Source organism: Hylobates moloch, unplaced genomic scaffold (assembly GCF_009828535.3).
Source record: "Hylobates moloch isolate HMO894 unplaced genomic scaffold, HMol_V3 SCAFFOLD_11, whole genome shotgun sequence".
NCBI lineage: Eukaryota > Metazoa > Chordata > Mammalia > Primates > Hylobatidae > Hylobates > Hylobates moloch.
The window spans coordinates 43,482,432-43,509,279 of record NW_026652286.1 but is presented as its reverse complement, the minus strand read 5'-3'; the positions used below and the strand labels follow the sequence as shown (position 1 = coordinate 43,509,279).

The 26,848-nt window shown below is 41.4% G+C and overlaps 1 protein-coding gene across 8 annotated transcripts in view; it reads left to right on the top strand.

Moving 5' to 3' along the window:
• Positions 1 to 26,848, top strand: part of STIM1 (stromal interaction molecule 1) — a 230,750-nt gene that overhangs the window by 169,966 nt on the left and 33,936 nt on the right. For all 8 annotated transcript variants that reach the window (XR_009215733.1, XR_009215732.1, XM_058446940.1 and 5 more), the window contains 2 exons: positions 22,212 to 22,323; positions 25,989 to 26,104. Coding sequence is in view for 6 of the 8 variants with exons in the window: in XM_058446940.1 (XP_058302923.1) it covers positions 22,212 to 22,323; positions 25,989 to 26,104 (228 nt within the window). In the remaining 2 variants the exon portion in view is untranslated. The remainder of the gene's footprint in view (positions 1 to 22,211; positions 22,324 to 25,988; positions 26,105 to 26,848) is intronic.

The following is a 26,848-nucleotide window of genomic DNA, read 5'->3' as shown; positions in this document are numbered from 1 at the left end:
TTTTTTTCCATAGATAGTCACATTTGTCTGCCAATAAAGACAGTTTTACTTCTTTTCCAATCTGATGCTTTTTTTTTCTTTTTCTTGCCTGATTGCCTTGGATAGTATTTCTAGTACAGTGTTGAAGAGAAATGAGGTGAGCAGATATCCATGTTTCATTTCTAATCTTTTTTTTTTGAGACGGAGTCTCGCCCTGTCGCCTAGCTGGAGTGCAGTGGCATGATTTCGGCTCACTGCAAGCTCCGCCTCTTGGGTTCACGCCATTCTCCTGCCTCAGCCTCCCGAGTAGCTGGGACTACAGGTCTCCCAAAGTGCTGGGATTACAGGCGTGAGCCACCGCAACTGGCTGTTTCTGATCTTAGAAAACATTCAGTCTTTCACCATTAAATATAATGTTGGGCCAGGTGTGGTGGCTCATGCCTGTAATCCCAGCACTTTGGGAGGCTGAGGTGGGTGGATCACGAGGTCAGGAGTTTGAGACCAGCCTGGCCAACATTGTGAAACCTCATCTCTACTAAAAATACAAAAATTAGCTGGTCGTGCTGGTGGGCGCCTGTAATCCCAGCTACTTGGGAGGCTGAGGCAGGAGAATCACTTGAACCTGGGAGGCGGAGGTTTCAGTGAGCCAAGATTGTGCCACTGCACTCCAGTCTGGGCAACAGAGTGAGACACTATCTCAGAAAAATAAATAAATAAATAAATAAATAAAATTTAAAAAATTATATATATATATAAAATGTTGGCTGTGGGTTTTTTGTAATGTCTCTCCTAGTTTGCTGAGAGCCTTTATCAGGCATAGATACTGGATTTTATCAAATGAGTTTTCTGTGTCTATTGAGATGATTGCATGGTTTTTCTGTTTGTTTGTTAATCTGATAAATTAGAGTAACTGAGTTTTGAGTGTAAAGCTAGCCCTGCATTCTTGGAATAAATCCCCTTGGTCATAATGTGTTATCCTTTCACTATATTGTTGGATTAGATTTGCTAAAATTTTGTTTTAAATTTTTGTGTCTTTGTTCATGAAGGATACTGTTTTGTAGTTTTCTTAAAATGTCTTTGTTTTTAGTATCAGGATAATGTTTGTCTCATAGAATGAATTATGAAGTATTCCTCAAGTTTTTTTGAAGAGTTCATGTAGAATTGGTATTATTTTTTCTTAAATATTTGATAGAATTCAGCAGTGAAGCTAACTGAGCTTAGAGTTTTCTTTGTGGGAAGGTTTTTAATTATAGTGTCAATTTGTTTAATAGATATAAGGCTGTTCAGGTTATCTATTTCTTGAGTGAGCTTAGGTACTTTGTGTCTTTCAAGAAATTTGTCTATTTCACCTGTGTTGTCAAATTTACTGGTATATGTTAAAAAATTGCCTTATTTTAATGTCTGTAAAATCGGTAATAATGTCTCATTACTGATCTTAATAATTTATGTCTTCTTTTCTTTACTGATTGGTCTTATTAGATCTTCATTAATTTTACAGAACCAGTGTTTGGTTTTATTGATTTTTCTCTGGTTTCTATTTCATTGATTTCCACTTTGATCTGTATTATTTTCTTTCATCTGCTACTTTGGTTATAATTTGCTCTTTTATTTTTTAGTTTGGTAAGGTGAAAACTAAGGTCACCAATATGAGACCTTTCTTCTTTTCTAATACAGAATTTAGTGCTGTAAATTTCCCTTAACTACTGCTTTAGAGGCATGTCCCAAATTCTGGTGTACTGTGTTTTTTTTTTTCCCTCTTTTCCAACTGATTTATTAGTAGCACAGATGAATAAAAATACCTAGAGTGAAGACACAATTAATGGCAAATGTTCTCCTATTACTTTTTTTCCTGATACAATCTTCAATAACTTAGTATCCCTTAATAATATGTTCTAATTTGAGAGATTCCTTTTGCCCTGGAAATGCATACTTTTAAAATCTGTTTTAGACCTTAGATCCATCCATTATTGGTTTATCATTATATTGGATGAAATGTGCGTTTTTTTTCACTTAGCTCAAAATATTTTATATTTCCTTTTTGACATCTTTAGTTGACAAGTTATTTAGAAGCAAGTTATTTAGTTTCCAAATATTTGGAGATTTTTTAGACTTTTTTGGTTATTGTTTCTCTAATTTAATTCCATTGTGATCTGAGAGCATACTTTATGTGACTTGAATCCTTTAAAAAATTTTAAGATTTTTTTCTTTCATGTCCTAGGACATGGTCTATCTTGTTAAATATCCCATGTTCGCTTGTATGTGTTCTATTGGATGGAGATTTCTATAAATGTCAATCAGGTCTGTTTTTGTTGTTTTGCCTTTTTTTTTTTTTTTTTTTCAACTTTTAAGTTCCAGGGTACATGTGCAGGATGTGCAGGTTTGTTATACAGGTAAATGTGTGCCATGGTGGTTTTCTGCACAGATAACCCATCATCTAGGTGTTTAGCCCTGCAGCCATTAGCTGTTCTTCCTGATGCTTTCACTCCTCCCACTCCCCTGACAATGTATGTTGTTCCCCCTGATGTGTCTATGTGTTCTCATCGTTGAGCTCTCACTTACAAGTGAGAACATGCACTGTTTGGTTTTCCGTTCTTGCGTGAGTTTGCTGAGGATAACAGCTTCCAACTCTATTCATGTCCCTGCAAAGGACATGATGGCATTCCTTTTCATGGCTGCATAGTATTCCATGGTATATATGTACCACATTTTCTTTATCCAGTCTTTCATTGATGGGCATTTGGGTTGATTCCATGTCTTTGCTATTGTGAATAGTGCTGCAGTGAACATACATGTGCATTTATCTTTATAATAGAATGGTTTATATTCCTTTGGGTGTATACCCAGTAATGAGATTGCTGGGTCAAATGGTATTTCTGCTTCTAGATCTTTGAGGAATCACCACAGTGTCTTCCACAATGGTGAACTAATTTGCATTCCCACCAACAGTGTAAAAGTGTTCCTTTTTCTCTGCAACCTTGCCAGCATCTGTTGTTTCTTGACTTTTTAGTAATTGCCATTCTGACTGGTATGAGATGGCATCTCATTGTGGTTTTGATTTGCATTTCTCTAATGATCAGTGATGTTGAGCTTTTTTCATGTTTGTTGGTCGCATGAGTATCTTCTTTTGAGAAGTGTCTGTTCATGCCTTTTGCCCACTTTTTAATGGGGTTGTTTATTTTTTCTTTGTAAATTTGTTTAAGTTCGTTGAGGACTCTGGATATTAGACCTTTGTCAGATGGATAGATTGCAAACATATTCTCCCATTCTGTACCATTCAGGACATAGGCACAGGCAAAAGTTTCATGATGAAAATGCCAAAAGCAAATGCAACAAAAGCAAAAATTGACAAATGGAATATAATGAAAGAGCCTCTGTACAGCAAAAGTAACTATCATCGGAGTGAACAGGCAACCTACAGAATGGGAGAAAATCAGGTCATGTTGGTTGATGGTATTGTTCAAGTCTACATATCTTTATCGATTTTCTGCCTACTTGTTCTATCTTTTTTTTTCTCTTTCTTTCTTTCTTTTTTTTTTTTTTTGAAATGGAGTCTTGCTCTGTTGCCCAGGCTGGAGTGCAGTAGCATGATCTCGGCTCACTGCAACCTCCGCCTCCTGGGTTCAGGCAATTCTCCTGCCTCAGCCTCCTGAGTAGCTGGAATTACAGGTGTGTGCCACCATCCCTGGCTAGTTTTTGGATTTTTAGTAGAGACAGGGTTTCACCATGTTGACTGGTCTCGAACTCCTGACCTCGAGTGATCTGCCCTCCTCAACCTCACAAAGTGCTGGAATTACAGGCATGAGCCACTGCACCCGGCCTGCCTACTTGTTCTATCAATTGTTAGAGAGGAGTATTTAAGTTTCCAGTTATAACTGTGGATTTCCCTATTTTTCCTTGTAGTTTCTGGTTCACGTATTTTGAAGCTCTGTTACTAGGTGCATAAAGATTTAGGATGATTATTTCTTAGTGATTAACTGACCCCTTCAACATTATGAAATGAACTGCTTTATCCTTCGTGGTAATCTATGCTCTGAAATCTACTTTGATAAAAATATAGCTGTCTTTTGACTGTTGTTAGTTTGGAATGTCTTTTTCCATCCCTCTACATTTAATCTATTTGTATTTTTATATTTAAAGTGCATTTCCTATAGGCTCATATAGTTGGGTCCTATACATATATATATGTATATTTTGCAGTGTGACAATATCTGTTAATTGCATTATTTAGACCATTTATGTTTGGTGTGATTATTAATATGATTAATCAAATATGATTGATATGATTATTAATATAAGATAATTTAGGTTAGTCCATTTTCTTGCTATTTGTTTTCCGTTTGTCTCATCTGTTCTTTAATTTCTTTTCCTACCTTTTCTGCTTTCTTTTGGATTAATTCAGTATTTTTTATAATTCAATTATATCTTCTTTGTTGGTTATTAGCTATAACTGGTATTTTAGTGGTTGCTTTAGGAGATAAAAAATATGTATCTTTAACTCATCACAGTCTTTTTTTTTTTTTTTTTTCGAGACAGAGTCTTGCTTCGTAACCCAGGCTGGAGTACAGTGGCGTGATCTTGGCTCACTGCAACCTCTGCCTCCCATGTTCAAGTGATTCTCCTGCCTCAGCCTCCCAAGTAGCTGGGTTTACAGGTGCCCACCATGACGCCCAGCTAATTTTTGTATTTTTAATAGAGATGGGGTTTTGCCATGTTGGTCAGGCTGGTCTCGAACTCCTGACTTCAGGTGATCCGCCTACCTCGGCTTCCCAAAGTGCTGGTGTTACAGATGTGAGCCACTGCACTGAGCCTACTTTCAAGAGATATTATACCATGTCACATGTAGTATAAGAAGCTTCCAGTAGTGTATTTTCATCTCTTTCTCTCAACCTTAGATTTTAATCCTTGCACTGTGGCTTGGAAATTCAAGGCCATAAGCTGGGGCAATTGTATAACTTCCCTCATTTGTTTCCTATCTCTCAAGAATCATTGTCCTTTGTAGGCTGATGTCCAGTGTCCTGAAAACCATTATTTCATATATGTTGTCTTTTTTGGGAGGGGTAATTTTAATTCAGGAGGGAGGGTAAATTCCATCTCTGGCACTTCAGCTTACCCTGAAACAGAAGTGTCAGCTGAATCATCTTTTGCATGGGCTGTTGTTCTTCATATACCATTATTCTTGGCCCAGCCTAACTCTGCTGCTATCTGTCTTTCACTTGGTTCCAGATCTGACGAGGTCTCTGCTTACATTTTTCAGAGTTTTCCCATTTTTCTCTCATACATGAAACAAACAAGTTAGGGCATCAAATTTCTGGGTGTAAGAAATATTCTCAAATGGAAGCTGGAGAAATAAAGATACTGTTAAAAATGTTACAAGTAAATACCTATATAGCAATAAATAGTAATCAAATGTTATTTTGAAAGAATAAATATTGGCTTTCCTATTGGTTGGATAACCCTTCAGCTTGTGTAGGAGTAGCGATAAGCTTAGATCACAACTGCTCTCTCATTTGAGACTCAACAAAATAAGATACCAAAAGCTTAGTAATTTTTGATGAAAAAAATGATACAAAATGTTGGCTCTGTGTGGTGACTCATGCCTGCAATTCCAGCCCTGTGGGAGGATCAGGTGAGCCCCAGAGGTTGAGGCTACAGTGAGCTATGGTCAGGCCACTGTACTTCAGCCTGGGTGACAGAATGAAACCCTATCTCTAAAAAAAAGAAAGAAGCCGGGCGTGGTGGCTCACGTCTGTAATCCCAGCACTTTGGGAGGGTGAGGCAGGTGGATCACAAGGTCAGGAGTTCAAGATCAGCCTGGCCAACATGGTGAAACCCTGTCTCTACTAAAAATACAAAAATTAGCTGGGCGTGGTGGCGGGCACCTGTAATCCCAGCTACTCAGGAGGCTGAGGCAGATAATTGCTTGAACCCGGGAAGCAGAGGTTGCAGTGAGCTGAGATCACGCCACTGCACTCCAGCCTGGGCATCAGAGTAAGACTCCATCTCAAAAAAAAAAAAAAAAAAAAAAAGAAAGGAAATGTCAGTGATTTTTTTTTTCATGTTTATCTGTGAGATGTTAGTCAGATGTATTGAAATTAAATGTCCATCTGTAATCTCAAAATGAATTACCTTATCTGGGAGAAAAAGTAATATGTACAGATAAATAAAAATCTGATGATATTTTATTTTATTATATTGTACTTTTTGATGGAGTCTCACTCTGTTGCCCAGACTGGAGTATAGTGGCGTGATCTTGGCTCAGTGCAACCTCTGCCTCCCAGGTTCAAGTGATTCTCCTGCCTCAGCCTCCCAAGTAGCTGGGTTTACAGGTGCCCACCATGACGCCCAGCTAATTTTTTGTATTTTTAGTAGAGATGGGGTTTCATCATGTTGGACAGGCTGGTCTTGAACTCCTGGCCTCATGTGATCTACCTGCCTCGGCCTTCCAAAGTGCTAGGATTACAGGTGTAAGCCACCGTGCCCAGCCCTGATGATATTTTATATCTTGAGAGTTTATTTATATTTTAATGCTGTAGTTCTCTGTTATTCCTTATCTACCTCTGTGGTATTGGCCCCAGAAGGTAGTGTTTTTCTCCTATAATTTATGTAAACATTTCTGTGTTAAAAATTTACTGAGTACCTTCTATATACAGGCATTGTGCTAGATGAGTTTAGCATACAAGGTCCATGCTTATTTCTCTGATCTACTTGTTTTCCATCATTCCACACTACATCTCCTCTGGAAGTGCACTGCTATATTGGCAATTCCTAGGAAATGTTATTCTTTTTCATCCCATGGTGCTTTCATATATGCTATTTCCTCTATTTATCTTTCTCCTTTGTTGATCTGTTTAAAACTCAATTGATCATTTCTTTAAGACATCTTCCCTGAAAACCACAGGCTAAGTTAGGTGTCTTCTTCTGTGTTCCCACAGCCCCTATCTCTTCACAGCCCTTAGCACACTAAATGCAAAGATCTGTTCCACTGCCTGTTTTCCCATCAGACTACTGGAGCGCAGCATTTTATATGATTTTATCTCTTAATACTTAGCACAGGGCCTGGCCCAGAGTAGGAATGCAGCACACAAAAATGTGTCCTTGGCTGTTTGATTGTGTGATCTTAGATAAGTTGTTTGGCCTACCCAACATTTCAGAGCACCTAGGTTCTCTTACTACGCTGCAGCCATGCTGCCAGACTTCTCTAACCTGGCTCTACTAACCTTGTAGTTTCTCTGTAGGTGGTCTTTAATAGCATGTCCTGTTGGGCCCTGGGAGACCTGGTTTTTGCCTGGTAGCCTAGTGAGCCTATCACATGAGGCCTAGGCCAGATTATTTTTGCAGCGATGGTTCAGGGTTTGATAATGACATCAGATTAGAAAATGAAGACCTCTACCTCACTGTAGTCCGAGATGAGAAGCTGCTAGTGGGAACCAGAAGGAAGCTACTTAAAGAGACAATTCACAGTTCCAGGTCACACACTGTCTTTAGGAAGGGCCACTTTGGAAGGATTTGACAGCTGCCTTGGAGTGCTGTTATTCAGAGAAGACCAATAAAAAGCTGGGTTTTGTGATGCCTTTTCTGATACTGTCAGTCATTCTTTTCTCTGTGCTCCCACATCACCTTATATATCCCTGTGACCTAGTATTTATCACACTATATTATATTCATTTGTTTCCTTGTATATTCCCCTCTCTAGAAGAGACCCCTTGAGGATGGAGTTCGTGCATATTCACCTCTGTGCTGGTTAACTCACCCTTTACCTGCTAGAGTAGAAGCCAATAAAAGCTTAGTGAATGAATGAATAAATGAATAGTGATAATAATTATAGATGATTTTTTTTACACTTACAGTATGCTAGGAGCTTCCCTTTACTACATTTTTATGATGTGAAAACTCTGATTTTCATCATTTTGGCGGTGAAAAAAATGAGGCACAAAATATCAAGTAATTTGCCCATGGTCTTACATCTAGTAAGTGGCAGATTGCAAATTCAAATCAAGACACCTAGTTTCAAAGTTCACATTCTTCTTTTTTTTTTTTTTTTGAGACGGGATCTTCGCTATCACTCAGGGTGGAGTGGCGCAATCTTGGCTCACTCTAGCCTCAACTCCAGGTGATCCTCCCACCTCAGCCTCCCAAGTAGCTGGGACTACAGGTGTGTGCCATCACACACAGCTAATTTTGTTTATTTTTTGTAGAGATGAGGTCTCACTTTGTTGCCCAGGCTGGTCTTGAACTCCTGGCCTCAAGTGATCCTCCTGCCTTGGCATCCCAAAGTATTAGGATTATAGGTGTGAGCCACCGTGCTTGGCCACAGCTCACATTCTTAACCACTGTGCTATATCTGACTAGCTGACTAAAGGCTAAGTGACTAACTAACAGCTGTGTGAAGGAGGGGCAAAGAAAGTACTGGCAACCTTCCTGCCAGACCTCATTCTCTTGAGATGTGGATTTGAAACCACAAAAGTAGCCGGGCGCGGTGGCTCACGCTTGTAATCCCAGCACTTTGGGAGGCCAAGGCGGGCGGATCACGAGGTCAGGAGATCGAGACCACAGTGAAACCCCGTCTCTACTAAAAATACAAAAAAAAATTAGCTGGGCGTGGTGGCGGGCGCCTGTAGTCCCAGCTACTCGGAGAGGCTGAGCCAGGAGAATGGCGTGAACCCGGGAGGCGGAGCTTGCAGTGAGCCGAGATTGCGCCATTGCACTCCAGCCTGGGCGACAGAGCGAGACTCCGTCTCAAAACAAAACAAAACAAAACAAAACAAAACAAAACAAAAACCCACAAAAGTAGATGAGGGCTTCGTCTGGAGGCACCACAGGTCCATTATGGGAAAGAGATACTGATTCAGGAATCCATTTACATTACTTATTCCTTCCCTGGCAAGAGAAAAGATTGACCAAGGCCAAGTGTTTGCCCTGGCACATCCCTGGATGTATTGCTATAGCTCAAGTGCTAGGGAGTAATATTGTTCCTTCTGCCTGGTATGCCCTTCCCCCAATGTCCACATGGCTCATACCTTTTATTTCATTTTCTGCTCAAATATCACTTCATCAGAGAGGCCTTCCCTAATCTGACCTAATACAATATAGGACTATTTTTTATCCCCTTAACCCCTTATGGCTTAATTGTTCTTCATTATACTTATCACCATCTGACATGTAATTATTTGTTTATAGTGTTTTATTTTGTCTCCCTCCACCAGAATATAAGCACCATGGGATCTGTGACTGTTTTGTGTATTGTTGTATCTTTACCTCCTAGAGTGGTGCCTGGCAAGTAGTAGTTGCTCAGTAAATGTTTTTCTCCCTAATGAATATATTATTTTGGAATTTGAGACCACTTGTTTTCAAGGACCTTTGTCATTTGGCGTCAGCAATACCTCATTCTCCTTGACCCTCTTGGACTTCAGACAAGCTAGAGTCAGTGTTCTCTGAGCATGCTTCACATCTTATAGCTCTTTGTCTTTGTTCGTGATTCGTTCTTCTGGCAGATCTGCATCTCTGTCCATCCAGATTCTGACCAGTCCTTAATATCTACTCCTTTTTGAATGAAGGTACTTATGAAGAAAAAATTACTACTGAGTTTGTATTAAATCCTAGGCATCTCAAACACATTAACTCATTTAATTCAACAACTCTGGGAGACAGATATTGCTAAATTGTAAGCTACATGGGAGTAGGGCTCTCTCTCTTGATCACCGCTCTATTCCTAGTGCCTGGTCTCAGAATAGAATGAAATAAATGCTTGTTGAATAGCAAAATTAATATTTTACAGAAGGGGAAATTGAGGTTCATAATGGTTGAGTGATTTACGCAAGCTAGTTCATGGCAGATAGGATAGGCAAGGTCTTCCAGCTTCAAATTCAGTGTTTTTTTTTTGTAATATATCCTAAAATAAAAAATCAGTGTTCTAAAATGCCAAGGGTTTGGAAGTCTTTAATAACTTTAGTTTTTGTAGCTACCTCAGAATAAAACAGGAGGTTTTATTGATTTTTACATGAAAATTGTTCTCAAACATAAAAGGTCTGTTCCTTTCTATAAAACATAGTATGGAGACCAGGGTATATCTTTACTACTCAAGATGCTAACTGGACATCAGTTTCTGGGATTCTTTGTGGATATGTGTCATTAGTACTTTTTAATTTTCTTATACCTCCCCCCTTTACCTCCATAAGTAGTCTGTGGGGGTAAGTGATACTTTTAGTGAGAAAACATAATATAAATACTGATGGGATGGACAACAAGTGATCCAGGACCCACAGATTGCCATCATTTGTTCATTCGAAGAAGATACTAGGGGTGGTATTTGTATTGTACTTATTTTTATCTCATTGTTTAATTTTTATGTATGTTTTACAATCTAATGTTAGTAAATGAATCTAATTTATAAACACATATACATATATTGGCAATGTGTATACAAAGCTTTTTTTACAGGTAGATAATGTCATTAAAAAGATTGGAGATGGCTGGGCGTGGTGGCTCATGCTTGTAATCGCAGCACTTTGGGAGGCCAAAGTGGGCAGATCACGAGGTCAGGAGATTGAGACCGTCCTGGCCAACATGGTGAAACCCTGTCTCTACTAAAAATACAAAAATTAGCTGGGCATGGTGGCGCGTGCCTGTAATCCCAGCTATTCGGGAGGCTGAGGCAGGAGAATCGCTTGAACCTGGGAGGCGGAGGTTGCAGTGAGCTGAGATTGTACCATTGCACTCCAGCCTGGCGACATAGTGAGACTCTGTCTCAAAAAAAAAGAAAAAAAAGATAGGAGTTAAGTCACCCCGTGTGTCTCTCTTATGAAGGATGGTTTATTGTGTAGAACTCCAGGCGTTAGCCTTCTCTGATTCGGTGTAGCATTGTTTGTCATTTTGCCCAGAGATGTAGTCTTTGATCTGGCTAGGGGCCACATGGACAGGCTCAGGGGATGGGAGACTTACGACATTAGGACATTGACTCTCGCATGTCCTCCTGGGATTTGGACATATGAGTCATTTGGAGTCTGTATCTGTACTAAGCTCTCCTTGCCAAATTCTGCAGCCTGTCACTGATAGCCACAGCTCTCTGTACTTGCTGTTGCCTTCTTCCTCACTCTGGCCCGGGGATTCTTCCCATTTTCTCTTTTGGAATGAGAAAACAGAACAAGACTTTTAACTTTTAGGTGCTTGAACCTTGGGGACAGGGAGCCCTGATATATCAGCTGGTCTGTTGAATGAGATCTTTATGCTGGAACTCAGGGTTGCTATCTGAGATACAGATGTTACAGAGGATACAGCTCATCCTGGCTCGTTTTGTTCAGAGTATAAGAGACTCCAGGTGGACACCATGCTGCCAAACCCTACCTAGATAGGGCATCTGCCTAGGTAACAGAATGATATATGCAGATAAAAACAACAACAACAACAAACAAACCAAAACCATCTTGAGGTTTGGTCTGACATGCTGAAGCCATTCTCCTTTTCCCCTATAGCTTAGCTATGTAGGAGCTGATTATTCTAGAGTCCATCTTCAGTGGAGTGTATTGGCCCCCTTAGCGACCCCGTGCCTCACCACTGCATTGTTTAGAGCAGTGGTTCTCAGCTGGGGGCAGTTTTTCCCGTCCATGGGATGTTGAACAATATCTGGAGACATTTTTTAATTGTCATGATTGGCAGCATGTTACTGGCATCTATGTTGTTAAACATCCTGCAATGCACAGGACAGCCTCCACAACGAAGAATTATCTCATCTAAAATGTCATTGGTGCAGAGGCTCAGAAACCCTGGTCTAGAGTGACTTCTGCCTGTCACCACTGTGGTGTAGGGTGCTGATAGAGGAGTTTCTGCATGCCAAGATTCTATGCCCAGACTTGTATCAAGGCATCCTCCCAGTAGACAAAAGGCCCTTGATGCACTGCTGGCCTCAGGCCTTCTAGCAATAAAAAAGTAGCCTTCTTTCCACTACACTCCAAGCAGAAAGGCCCCTTTGTGCTGGATGAGGTCGAGTTCCCTTGGCAGCAGTGGCAGGAGTGTGTTGTTCTCTGCACTTTACAGGCTAGCGCTTGTCTGTCTGCCTCATATCTGTGTGTCACTCTCTTATGCCTTCATTACCTGACACTCCAGACCATAGTAAATGATAACATCTGCAATGCGTTAGGATATATATTCATTTTCAGGAATAATGCATTCTAGTCCATTTAACTTCCGTCAGCATCTTTTTTTTTTTTTTTTTTGAGTCAGGGTCTTGCTCTGTCACCCAGGCTGGAGTACCGTGTTGCAATCTCGGCTCACTGCAACCTCTGCCTTCCAGGCTTACTTGATCCTCCCACCTCAGCCTCCTGAGTAGCTAGGACTATAGGCATATACTACCACACCTGGCTAATTTTTTGATATTTTTTTTTTGTAGAGATGGGTTTTGTCATGTTTCCCAGGTTGGCCTTGAATTCCTGGGTTCAGGCGATCCACCTGTCTCAGCCTCCCTATGTGCTGGGATTATAGTCATGAGCCACCAAGCCCATCCCTCAACAGTTCTTTTTTTTTTGAGACGAAGTTTTGCTCTGTTGCCCAGGCTGGAGTGCAGTGGTGAGATCTCAGCTCACTGCAACCCTCCGCCTCCCAGGTTCAAGTGATCCTTCCACCTCAGCCTCCCGAGTAGCTGGGATTACAGGCATGTGACACCATGCCCAGCTAATTTTTGTATTTTTAGTAGAGACAGGGTTTCACTATGTTGGTCAGGGTGGTCTCGAACTCTCCTGACCTCAAAGTGATCCACCCACCTCGGCCTCCCAAAGTGCTGGGATTACAGGCGTGAGCTACCTTTTTTTTTTTGAGACAGCCTCAGTCTGTCACCCAGGCTGGAGTGCAGTGGTGCGATCTCAGCTCACTGCAACCTCTGCCTCCTGGGTTCAAGTGATTCTCGTGCCTTAGCCTCCCAAGTAGCTGGGATCACAGGCCTGTACCACCCCTCAACACTAATTTAACCCCAGCTCTGTCATCCTTCTTTTCTCAATGGTATCTCTTGGAAATTAATTTATCTTTTTCTTCCAACGTATTCTAATCTGGGAATTAGAAATATAACCAAGCACTGACTAAGCACCCTTCACTTAAGCTTCTAGTATCTTATCTCCTAGGATGCATTCCTGGACACACTGTGTCTCCCTCATTTCCTTCCCCTGCCACCTTTCCCTTCTCACCTCCCATGCCTCTGCAAATAGTCTAATCTTCCCCCAAAGGCACTCAGCTTCAGAGCTTTCCTTCTGAACTCCAGCATCTTCTTGAGGACATTAAGAGATTGTAGCATTTTTGCCTTCAACTTCATTTTATTCAGTATGTCTCCCTGCTTATCTGCTTTGCATCACATGCTGGGCTGAGAGGAATGCCTGATTTTGTTTGTTTTGTTTTGTTTGTTTTTGAGACAGGGTCTCGTTCTGCTGCCCAGGCTGGAGTGCAGTGGTGCAGTTATGGCTCACTGCAACCTTGAACTCCTGGGCTCAAATTATCCTCCCACTTCGTCCTCCTAAGTAGCTGGGACTACAGGCATGTGCCATTAAGCCTGGCTAATTTTTTTATTTTTCTTTTGTAGAGTTGGGGTCTTGCTGTGTTGCTTAGGTTCGTCTCAAACTCCTGGCCTCAAGTGATCCTCCTGCCTCAGCCTGCCAAAGTGCTGGGATTATAGGGATGAGCCACCATGTCTGGCCAAATGCCTGTTTTTTGACAAGCATTTCAGAAGTTACTTATCCACATGAGCTGTATATTTTTCTAAGGAGGTTTTGTTGTTGTTGTTTTGAGGCCCACATCAAATCATTTCTGGAACCCCTCATTTAGAGTAGTTCTTATTGATGCCACTGTATATGAAGCTCTTAGTTCAGAAACAGTGGATGAGCAAAAATGAACAGGACATATTCCATGCCTTCAATGTTTTCTGCCTATTAAAGGGAAATTAGGCCAGGTCTGGTGGCTCATTCCTATAATCTTATCACTTAGGGAGGCTGAGGCTGGAGGATTGCCAGAGGCCAGGAGTTCTAGACCAGCCTGGGCAACATTGGGAGACTCCATCTCTACAACAAGTAAAAGAATTTGACCAGGCACAGTAGCTCATGTCTGTAATCCCAGCACTTTGTGAGGCCGAGGTGGGAGGATCACTTGAGGCCAGGAGTCTGAGACCAACCTGGACAACATGGTGAAACCCCATCTGTACTGAAAATACACAAATTAGCTGGGTGTGGCGACATGTGTCTGTAATCCCAGCTATTCCAGAGGCTGAGGCAGGAGAATTACATGAACCTGGGAGGTGGAGGCTGCAGTGAGCTGAGATCATGCCATTGCACTGAAGCCTAGGTGACAGAGCAAGACCCTTTTTCAAACAAAACAAAACAAGACAAGACAAGACAAGACAAGACAAGACAAGACAAAGACAAAAAAAGAGCCTGGCATGGTAGTAGTATATGCCTGTAGTCTTAGCTACTCAGGAAGCTGAGGCAGGAGGATCTCTTGAGCCCAGGAGTTCAAGGCTGCAGTGAGCTGTGACCATGCCACTGCACTCAAGCCTCGGTGGCAGAGCAAGACCTGTCTCTTTTTTTTTTTTTTTTTTTTTTTGAGATGGAGTCTCACTCTGTCACCCAGGCTGGAGTGCCATGGCGTGATCTCAGCTCACTGCAACCTCTGCCTCCCAGGTTCAAGTGATTCTCCTGCCTCAGCCTCCCAAGTAGCCGTAACTGAAGGTGCGTGCCACCACGCCTAGCTAATTTTTTTGTATTTTTAGTAGAGACAGGGTTTCAGCATGTTGGCCAGGATGGTCTCAATCTCCTGACCTCGTGATCCGCCCACCTCAGCCTCCCAAAGTGTTGGGATTACAGGTGTTGAGCCACCGTGCCTGGCCAAAACCTGTCTCTTCAAAGAAAAAAGATATGGCTCTTACGAGAGGACAGTGATGAATCTCACCATATCATTCAACTTCAAAACTTTTTTGGCTTCTTGCTGCTTACAGCAGTGTTTTTCAAACTTGGAGAATGTACAAATTCCTTTTGAGGTAAATAATTCATCTTGGACATGCAGTGCTGACTTAAATTATTTTTATTATAATGTTATTTAAGTATATACAAACATAAAACAAAGTTTAAGTCACTGTATAAAATTTGTATATAAGTGTAAACAAAAACAGATTTATACTTTAAGTAAAAATAAACCTCAGATCCAATAAAATGATGCTTTTTTGCTGAAAATCAGTTGCTTCCAGGCTCTTTTTAAGTTCAGCATGTCTGTATTGCTGGGTACCATGTGATGACTCATTCCTCCCACCATTTTTCTTTATTTAAGCTACTATGAAACTTTGATTCATGATCTCATTTGACCTTCACTGGGCTGGAACGTATTCCTTGTGTATTGTGTATTAAGTCTACTTCTATTCCTTCATAATTGACTTTTAACAAAGTATAGAGATAAATTTGCTTTCTGTATGTTTAAACACAATACAGATATAAAAATTATTATTATTATTATTATTATTTTTTTGAGACAGAGTCTCGCTCTGTCGCCCAGGCTGGAGTGCAGTGGCATGATGTCAGCTCACTGCAACCTCCACCTCCCGAGTTCAAGCAATTCTCCTACCTTAGCCTCCTGAGTAGCTGAGATTATAGGCGCCCGCCATCACACCCAGTTAATTTTTGTACTTTTAGTAGAGATGGGGTTTCACCATGTTGGCCAGGCTGGTCTTGAACTCCTGACCTCAGGTGATCCACCCGCCTCGGCCTCCCAAAGTGCTGGGATTACAGGCATGAGCCACTGCCCCTGGCCTAAAAATTATTTTAAAAGGGTACTTTTTATGGCTGTTCATTAAAAACATCACATTATAATACTGAGGAATCACTAGCTCTAGTGCTCCACGTATGGTGATGATGCAATTTGCCATGTTGCAAATGACCATTCAGTTGTTTCAGTTAGAGTTGGTTCCTGTTATGAGAGAAAATCCTTTCAATCTGATATAAGCAAAAGGGAGAATGTACTTGTTACACAAAACTGAAATATCTATGAATAGGGCTTTCTACAGGCATTATCTGACTCAGGGCTTAAATTATATCAGCTGGATTTTTTTTTTTTTTTTTTTTTTTGAGACAGGGTCTCACTCTGTTGCCCAAGCTGGAGTGCAATGGCATGATTGCAGCTTATTGCAACCTCAACCTCCCAGGCTCAAGCTGACCTCCCAGGCTCAAGCCATCCTCCCACCTCAGCCTCCTGAGTAGCTGGGACCACAGGCTCACATCACCACACCTGGCTAATTTTTTATTTTTATTTTTTTGTAGATATGTGGTCTCCCTGTGTTGCCCTGACTGATCTCAAACCCCTGAATTCAAGTGATCCTCCTGCCTCAGTCTCCCAAAGTCCTGGGATTATAGGCGTGAGTCACTGTGCCTGGCCTGTCATCTGGATCTTGACTCAGCTTTTCCTCTGTATGAAGGCTTCCAGCAGCATCAGGGAGGTTGTACACAACCCCCCTGCCCAAACACACACACACACACACACACATGCTTAGAATGTGAATGATGGAGCCAGACTGCCTGAGACCAAATCTTGGCTTTCCCAGTTCCTAGCTGGGTAACTTTGGGAAAGTTATATAACCTTTCTGTGCTTTAGTTTCTTCATCCTTAAAATGGGGATAAAATGGGATATCTACTTCATATGAAAATGATGAAGATTAGTGAGTTAATATATGTGAGGTACTTAGAACAATACTCTCATAGAGTAAGCGCTATGTAAGAGATGGCTTCTATTACTATTATTATTATTGTTGTTGTTATTAACATTATAGTTCAGGATCATTTTATCCCAGACACCAGTATAGTGGAAAAGCAAGCATATCCCCTATGGGCCAAACAAAAATTTTAGAATTCAGTTTCTTCAGCCTTGACTTGGGTTATGTACTCATCCCTGAACTAAGCACTATGGGCAGAAAAATGGAATGTATTGATTGGTTTAACTTGGGTTACATACTCTACCTTTAGAGACTGATTTAGCTTTACCTGAAGCATATTAGCTGAGAGCAAGGGAGGAGTGGTTCTGTTAATACAAATTCAGAATACTATTGCCACCAAAAAGGGAAGTGGATGCTTGGTGGCAAAAGTGACCCATGTTCATTATAGTGCTATCAGATAGATCGTAATAGGTGATCCTGTTATACTACATTAGTCTTTCTGGGGATGCACCCATTGGGACAGTTCTTGTCTGAATTAAACTAAAAGACAGTTTATATCTTTTAGTGGGTAATATTTGTCTTTTTGAATTGCAATTATGAATGTATATTTTGTGTAAAAACATCAGTTTGACCTCTGGGTTCTTTTGTATTAAAATATTTAAATTTGAGATATATTATTGTTATGAAGTACATTATGTCCTAAAATTCCAGGAAAATACAGTTGAGCCTTAACAACACAGGGGTTAGGGGTGCTGACTGTCCCTTTTCCCCCATATAGTCAGAAATCCACTTACAACTTTTGACTCCCTCAAAATTGAACTATTAATAGCCTACTGTTGACCAGAAGACTTACCAATAACATAAACAGCCTATTAACACGTATTTTATATGTTATATGTATTATATACTGTATTCTTACAATAAAGTAAGAGAAGAGGAAATATATTTACTGTTTATTAAATGGAAGTGGATCATCATAAAGGTTTTCATCCTCATCTTCACATTGAGTGGGCTGAGGAGGAGGAGGAAGAAGAGAGGTTAGTCTTGCTGTCTCAGGGGTGGCAGAGGCAGAAAAGATAGAGAAGGTAGGAAGGGAGGTGGGAGAAGCAGGCACACTCAATATACCTTTTATTGAAAAAAAAATCTATGTATAAAATTCATGTATAAATGGACCCAGGCAGTTAAAACCTGCATTGTTTAAAGGTGAACTCTGTCATTGTAACTATTTTGCCCAACACACTTATAAACACAAATGCAACATGAGCACTGAAGTTGAAAGCCTGTATTCTTACATATCTAGATGATACAGAATATACTTTTGCTTTTTACTTTTAGCTTATTTCCAAAATATAAATATAGAATCAAAACACTTTAACAGTAAATTGTCTTTTTTTTTTTTGAGATGGACTCTTGCTCTGTCACTCAGGCTGGAGTGCAGTGACGCAATCTCGGCTCACTGCAACCTCTGCTTCCTGAGTTCAAGCTATTTTCCTGCCACAGTCTCCCGAGTAGCTGGGACTACAGGCGTGCACCACCACACCTGGTTAATTTCTGTGTTTTTAATAGAGACGAGGTTTCACCATGTTGGCCAGGATGGTCTTAAACTCTTGAGCTCAGATGATCCACCTGCCTTGGCCTCCCAAAGTGCTGGGATTACAGTCATGAACCACCGCCTGGCCGTAAATTATCTTTTTTTATTTGTTTTGCAACAGTCTCACTCCATCACTCAGGCTAGAGTGCAGTGGCATGATCATGGCTCACTGCAGGCTCAATCTCCCAGGCTCAAGTGATCTCCCACCTCAGCCTCCTGAGTAGCTGGGACTCTAGGTGTGCACCACCACACCTGGCTAATTGTCCCTGTTTGCAGATGACATGATTGTATAAACCCCATCATCTCCGCCCAAAATCTCCTTAAGCTGATAAGCAACTTCAGCAAAGTCTCAGGATACAAAATCAATGTGCAACAATCACAAGCATTCCTATACACCAAGAACAGACAAACAGAGAGCCAAATCATGAGTGAACTCCCATTCACAATTGCTTCAAAGAGAATAAAATACCTAGGAATCTAACTTACAAGGGATGTGAAGGACCTCTTCAAGGAGAACTACAAACCACTGCTCAATGAAATAAAAGAGGACACAAACAAATGGAAGAGCATTCCATGCTCATGGATAGGAAGAATCAATATCGTGAAAATGGCCATATTGCCCAAGGTAATTTATAGATTCAATGCCATCCCCATCAAGCTACCAATGAATTTCTTCACAGAATTGGAAAAAACTACTTTAAAGTTCATATGGAACCAAAAAAGAGCCTAAGCCAAAAGAACAAAGCTGGAGGCATCACGCTACCTGACTTCAACCTATACTACAAGGCTACAGTAACCAAAACAGCATTGTACTGGTACCAAAACAGAGATATAGACCAATGGAACAGAACAGAGCCCTCAGAAATAATACCACACATCTATAACCATCTGATCTTTGACAAACCTGACAAAAACAAGAAATGGGGAAAGGATTCCCTATTTAATAAATGGTGCTGGGAAAACTGGCTAGCCATATGTAGAAAGCTGAAACTGGATCCCTTCCTTACATCTTATACAAAAATTAATTCAAGATGGATTAAAGACTTAAATGTTAGACCTAAAACCATGAAAACCCTAGAAGAAAACCTAGGCAATACCATTCAGGACATAGGCGTGGACAAAGACTTCATGTCTAAAACACCAAAAGCAATGGCAACAAAAGCCAAAATTGACAAATGGGATCTAATTAAACTAAAGAGCTTCTGCTCAGCAAAAGAAACTGCCATCAGAGTGAACAGGCAACCTACAGAATGGGAGAAAAGTTTTACAATCTACTTATCTGACAAAGGGCTAATATCCAGAATCTACAAAGAACTCAAAGTTACAAGAAAAAACCCCATCAAAAAGTGGGCGAAGGATATGAACAGATACTTCTCAAAAGAAGACATTTATGCAGCCAACAGAGACATGAAAAAATGCTCATCTTCACTGGCCATCAGAGAAATGCAAATCAAAACCACAATGAGATACCATCTCACACCAGTTATAATGGCGATCATTAAAAAGTCAGGAAACAACAGGTGCTGGAGAGGATGTGGAGAAATAGGAACACTTTTACACTGTTGGTGGGACTGTAAACTAGTTCAACCATTGTGGGAGACAGTGTGGAGATTCCTCAAGGATCTAGAACTAGAAATACCATTTGACCCAGCCATCCAATTACTGGGTATATACCCAAAGGATTATAAATTATGCTGCTATAAAGACATATGCACACATGTGTTTATTGCGGCACTATTCACAATACAAAGACTTGGAACCAACCCAAATGTCCATCAATGATAGACTGGATTAAGAAAATGTGGCACATATACACCATGGAATACTATGCAGCCGTAAAAAAAGGATGAATTCATGTCTTTTGTAGGGACATGGATGAAGCTGGAAACCATCATTCTCAGCAAACTCTTGCAAGGACAAAAAACCAAACACTGCATGTTCTCACTCATAGGTGGGAATTGAACAGTGAGAACACTTGGACACAGGAAGGGGAACATCACACACTGGGGCCTGTTGTGGGGTTAGGGGAAGGGGGAGGGATAGCATTAGGAGATATACCTAATGTAAATGACGAGTTAATGGGTGCAGCACACCAACATGGCACATGTATACATATGTAACAAACCTGCACGTTGTGCACATGTACCCTGGAACTTAAAGTATAATAAAATAAAAAAAAGAAAGAAAAAAAAAACAGGTGACCAAATAGAAAAAAAAAATTTCAATAGAGACAGGGTCTCACTGTATTGCCCAGGCTGGTCTTGAATTCTGGTATTGAATTCTGGAGTTCAAGCAATCTCCCGCCTTAGCCTCTCAAAGTGCTGGGATTACAGGTGTGAGCTACCGTGCCCGGCCTATGTTAAATTATCTTGGCCAGTGCTGTCTAATAGAACTTTCTACAATGATGGAAATGTTCTATAGTTTATGCTGTCCAATATAGTAGCCACTAGCCACATCTAGCTATTGGGCCCTTGAAGTGTGGCTAGTGCCACTGAGGAACTGAATTCTTAATTTATTTAATTTTAATAAATTTAAATTTAAATAGCCACTGTGGCTACTGGCTACTACTGCTTGGACCGTGCAGCTGTGAATAACATCAAATAAGAGAATGGCTATAAAGTGCCCAGTGTGCTCTATACTAAGCACACAGTAGATGTGAGAGGAGGAGAGGTCTATAGATTCTGTCCTGAAAAGGGTTGGGCCTCACCTAACTGGCCAGAGCAACCTGAGTTAGGCTTATCCCAGGACAATACTAGTAGCTATCTTAGCATGGTAGTTAAGACTCTGTGACATGGCTTCAACTTTCTTCTGCCACTACCTGCCATATATTCTATATTCTAGACCAGGGGTCCCCAACCCCTGGACCATGGACCTGTATCAGTCCGTGGCCCGTTAGGGACTGGGCTGCACAGCAGGAGATGAGTGGTAGGTGAGGGAGTATTACTGCCTGAACTCCACCTTTTGTCAGATCAGCAGTGGCATTAGATCTTCATAGGAGCGTGAACCCTATTGTGAACTGCACATGTGAGGGATCTAGGTTACGTGCTTCTTATGAGAATCTAACTGATGCCTGATGATCTAGGTGGAACAGTTTCATCCTGAAACCATCTCCCTGCCCAGGTCTGTGGAAAAATAATCTTCCATGAAACCAGTCCCTCATGCCAAAAAGGTTGGGGACTGCTGTTTCACACACATCAAATTTCACATCTTTTCTTTTGCACCTGTCTTCATTCTGTATTGAGTGCCTTCCTCTCCCCCACACCCATGAAATGTTTCAGATAAGCTTCTACTAATCCTTTATGTTGCAATACATCATCTTCTCTGAGGCTGTCCCTGAAGCCCTAGGCAGTTATTTCCTTTCTTCTCTGTGCTCTATGTATTTTTCTTTATCAGAATCTGTGCTTCACTCATGCTGTTTAGCTTTTGATCTCTTCCACTGGATTGGGAACTAACTTCCTCCAGGCTTGGCACTAAGTACTCCCCTTATGAATGCTCAGTTGAATAGCTGGACAGTTGGATGGATGGATAATTGATTCTCAACCCTGGTCACAACAGTTTAAAAATATTCCAAAATCAAATTTATTGAGTTATAATTTACATAAAAGAAGATACACCTATTTTAAATGTACAGTTTGACGCATTTTGACAGATGTTATCATTTGTGTAACCACCACCACATTCAAGATATAGAATATATCCATCACCTTATAACGTTGCATTTGTGATTTTTCCCAGTCAGTCCCCAGCTCCCTTCCTGGCTCCAGCTAACCATTGATCTGCTTTCTATCACTATAGATTTGTCTTTTCTAAGATTTCATATAAATAGACTCACAGTGTATACTCCTTTCATACTTAGTATTTTATGGGACAGAGAGATATTAAACACACAAATGTGGTAAATATTAAGGTCAGTATGACAATAAATGCAAGCAGTGCTTGGCATTCTAGAGTCATGGCTTTGCTTGTCTCTTTTCACAGTATACAATTGGACCGTGGATGAGGTGGTACAGTGGCTGATCACATATGTGGAGCTGCCTCAGTATGAGGAGACCTTCCGGAAGCTGCAGCTCAGTGGCCATGCCATGCCAAGGTCAGGAGCGGACTGGGTTTTTCTCTGTTGAGGGTACAGGGAATGGGCTGGAGTGGGCCTGCCTTCAGATTGTTCTGGCCAGTTAAGTGAGGTTCTGCCTTTTTCAGGGCAGCGTCTATAGATCTTGCCTCTTCTCACATCTGTTGTGCACTTGCTATAAAGTATGATGGGCACTTTGTATCCACTGTCTTCTTTAATATTCCTGTCAATCCTGGGAATGGTACTAATAGCTGCCATTTACTGAGTGCTTAGTACATGCCAGGCATTCTACTCAACACTGTATACAGTATCTCATTTAATTCTTACGTCAGTCCTGTAGGGTGGGTATTATTGTATATAGATGATGAAACTGGTTAAGTAACTTCTCCAAGGTCACAAACATGACTAGTTAGAGGTAAAACTGAGATTTGAATCTTGGTATGCATCAAACCCTGTTGGTGTTTCTTTCTTTTTTCTTTTTTTCCTGTGCCCTGAGCAGCTGCCTCTTTTATCACCCGGGAGCCTCAGGGCTCTTTTAGCCTCCCCTGGGTTATCCATATACAGCTTATTTATAATAAAAATGGTACAGAGGAGAGGCTGATTGCCATTGGCCCCAGCCTTATCTCTGGGATGACTCCAACAGCTGTTGTTTCATAACTGTTTGCCTGCTTTACATGCTCAATATGCTAGGGCTTGGGCTGGGAGTGGGAAGGGGATGGAGTACTGCTTGGACTTCTTGTTGTGTCAAACTAGTGCCATATGTCATTCAGTCATTATCCATTTACTTATTCATCCAACAAATATTTACTGGGTACCTGCTTTGTGCCAAGCACTTGTGCTGGGTGCTGGGGATAAAGATGACAACAAGCTGTCCTTGCCCTCAAAGGGCTTACTATCTGGTAAGTGCTGATTATGTATAATCTGTCATCTTATTATGTAGGTGCATCTGGTTTTGAGCTTCAGCAAAGGGGAAAGGGGAAGGTGAAGCTGTTGGAATGCCCACACTTTGCAGTCTCCAGCCACAGAGCTACTGAGCACTGCTGTCCAGGCCTAGCTGAGCTGGCTGTTCCCTCCTCTGCTGCCTGCAGCCTCTTCACAGCTTCTCCCTACTCTGGAGAGAGTAATAATCTTAATGTTTGTACCTCCCTTTATAGAGTGCTTTCCTACATATTATTTCAGTTGATTCTCACAACTCTGGGAGGAAGACTATCCCAACCTTTGGGTGAGCAAACTGAATCTCAAATATTTTATAATTTATCCAAGCTGGTAAGTGGCAGAGGCTGGGATTTGAACCCAGGTCTGTCTTGTTCTAAATGCCCTGCTTTTTTTCACTGCATCTTCCTCTTGTGCCATGTGGTTAAAGATAGGCTTCCTTTCAATATTCAGTTTAGTTCTATTTTACAAAACTTCACTAAGCACCTACCATGTGCCATGCTCTCTGGTGGGCCCAGAGGACAAAGAGATGCATTAGACCTGACCTCTGACTTTTGAGGAACTCCATGTTTAATGGAAAAGTAGATGATTGACCACTAAGATCCAGGATTTAGGTTTCTTTCTTGCTACCCATAGAAATAGCAATATTGCCTTGTGGATCCCTGGACCATTTTCCTCATGGGGGATATCTTTGGCTTGGATTAAAACTGTAAAGCATAGGATAAGAAGTCGGTTCTCAGGTCATCGGTTCACTTAGTTTTTTTGTGGCTAGAATTACAGCCAAAACCAGGTCCAGCCAGGCTGGGCACAGGTGTAGGGGATGCCAAGCTGTGGCACCTTAGTGACAGCAGGAAGCATGGAGCCTTCAGTGCTTGGGGTGAAGTGAGGGTGGTTCTAGGCCCATCACTAGCTCACATGGTATAATGAGAATAATCTATCAGATTTGAGTTCATTCTCTGGCTTTGCCACTTACTTGTGTGTGACTTTGGGCAAGTTACTCAACTCTAAGTCTCCGTTTTCTTATCTAGAAAGTGGCACTAGGCCGGGTGCAGTGGCTCACGCCTGTAATCCCAGCACTTTGGGAGGCCGAGTTGGGTGGATCACGAGGTCAGGAGATCGAGACCATCCTGGCTAACATGGTGAAACCCTGTCTCTACTAAAAATACAAAAAATTAGCCGGGCGTGGTGGCAGGTGCCTGTAGTCCCAGCTGCTCAGGAGGCTGAGGCAGGAGAATGGCGTGAACCCGGGAGGTGGAGCTTGCAGTGAGCTGAGATCGCGCCACTGCACTCCAGCCGAGGCGACAGAGCGAGACTCCAGCTCAAAAAAATAAAAAAAATAAAAAAAAAAAAGAAAGTGACACTAATAATGGAACTGAGTTCTTAAGGTTGTTGTGAGGACTGAATGAGGTATTGTATGTAAAGTATCAGTTCAGTACCAGACACACAGTAGTTCAGTAGTTGCTTAGTCAATGTTAGCTCCTTTCTCATTTCTTTCATTGCTTACAAGTAGATAGCATTCCAGTTCATAGGTTTCTTTGAGAAATAGACTGTAGAAAAGATGACAAAGTTTATTCTCATTAGTCAGACGAACTGCAGCACAAGTGTTTTAATGAGGAACCCCAAGAACTCCCAGGCTTGTAGGAAGCATCTGATTTTACGTAAGTTTACACAGTAGGAAACTGAGGTCCTGGGGGAGGAACAAAGCAACTTATGATCAGACAAGTGAGTCACTAGTAGAGCTGAAATGAGAAGCCAGGTCTCCTGACCACTCCCACTGCCTATCACAGTGCCTCACTGCGTCTCTTATTGGTGGGCTTGATTGCTTTCCAAGGCTAGAGAAGGAAGTAGCTGTTCCTGCATGCTCAGACAGGAGTATAAATCACACTGTGATGTCAGAAGCTTCTTTTCTAGCTGGGGAAATAAAGCTATGCATCAGAAAAGAGCACCAACCTTATAGAGTAGTATAGAATTAAGTGCTTACTTGTGGGACCTAGACCAGTGGTTTTCAACCTTTCATATCTTTTACCCCCCTCCTCTTATATCCACTGTGTTCCAGCAGAAGAGAAACAAAGTTCCATTTTTCCTAGGTCATTTTCTTGTTTACAGGCTTTCTATTATTAAAGTTATCACTGACAGTATGGGTGGAGGTCATAAAAAATTACAGTAATTTTATTGGAAGTAACTTGTATTGCAGTGATTCAAATACAAGCTAACAGGACTAATTCCATTTTTGTCATCAGTGGTTAATTAAAATTTTTTTTTCCTTTTCTATATTTCATTTCAATAGCACATCAGCAGGTTTATATATAATGACAGTGAGTTTATATTGGGATAATTCATAAGTCCCAGAATCACTGGGTCATATGACATGACAGTTTGACCTGGGCTGCACAGGAAATGCATTTATAAATGGTAGGGGGTGGGGACAATATGTAGAGGATAAACCCTGGAAGGAGAAGTACAACAGAAAATTTAGTTGGCTGTGGGAATGGTCACAGACACGTAATCCTTAGAGGATAGGGTGCTTAGAAGTTGGTGGATATGGGGAGAGGGCTGAACAAATTCTTGGTAAATGTTATGTGTCCCTCGATACACCCTGTTGAGACCCAACTGGTACAGACTCTGTGTTCTAGAGTGCAGAGGGGAGCAATCACCAAGATCTAGAAGTGTTCCTGGAGGAGGCGGGTAATCCTACCAGGGTCCTTCCTGGCTTTACTGGCAGTGAACTGATCTGCTACTCTTTGCCTCAACAGGCTAGCTGTCACCAACACCACCATGACAGGGACCGTGCTGAAGATGACAGACCGGAGTCATCGGCAGAAGCTGCAGCTGAAGGCCCTGGATACAGTGCTCTTTGGGCCTCCTCTCTGTGAGTCTTGTGTTGAGAAGGGCTACTGCTGTGCCATGGAAACCAAAGCTGTTGTAGTGGATAGGCTAAGGCTAAGGCTCTGGGTCTCCTAGGCACACCTGCAAGATAGCACCTATACTATTTCCACTGGTATTAAGGTATGAAAGAGTCTTACATTTTAGTCCAGACACGTAGCAACATGCATTCATTAAATACTTTAAGGAAATATCTGCATTGTGCCATTGCTGTGCTGGACCCTGTAGGAAGACCTGGAATGAATCATGTTCTGCCCTGAAGGGATAACATGAGTGTTCTATAGAGGTACACAGTGCTTCTGAGGCCCAGAGGAGGGCTAGTGAAGGTATCCTATAGACAAGGTGACATGTTACCTCTGCCTTTAAGGGTGGATAGAGCTTTATTCTATGGAGGTGGCAAAATAGGACATTCTAAGCAGAGTAAACAACCTGAGCAAGAGTACAAAAGCTAAAATATGAAAAGTATGCTCAGGGATAGAAGTAACCCCCTATGGGCTGAAAGCTTTTTAGCTGTTACCTGCTTCCATATTTCATTTCAATAGCTTATCAGCAGGTTTATATATATAAATGGTGGGTTATTGTAGACATGTAGAGTGCATGAACTGATTAATGAACATCTTTGTATCATTGAATGACCAAGGAGGACTAAGTGGGTTTTCACTGAAGCAGTAGACACACTCAGGCCTAAGAAAGGGTGGTCTCTTCAGCCAGGGTCTAGTTGAGAGAATTA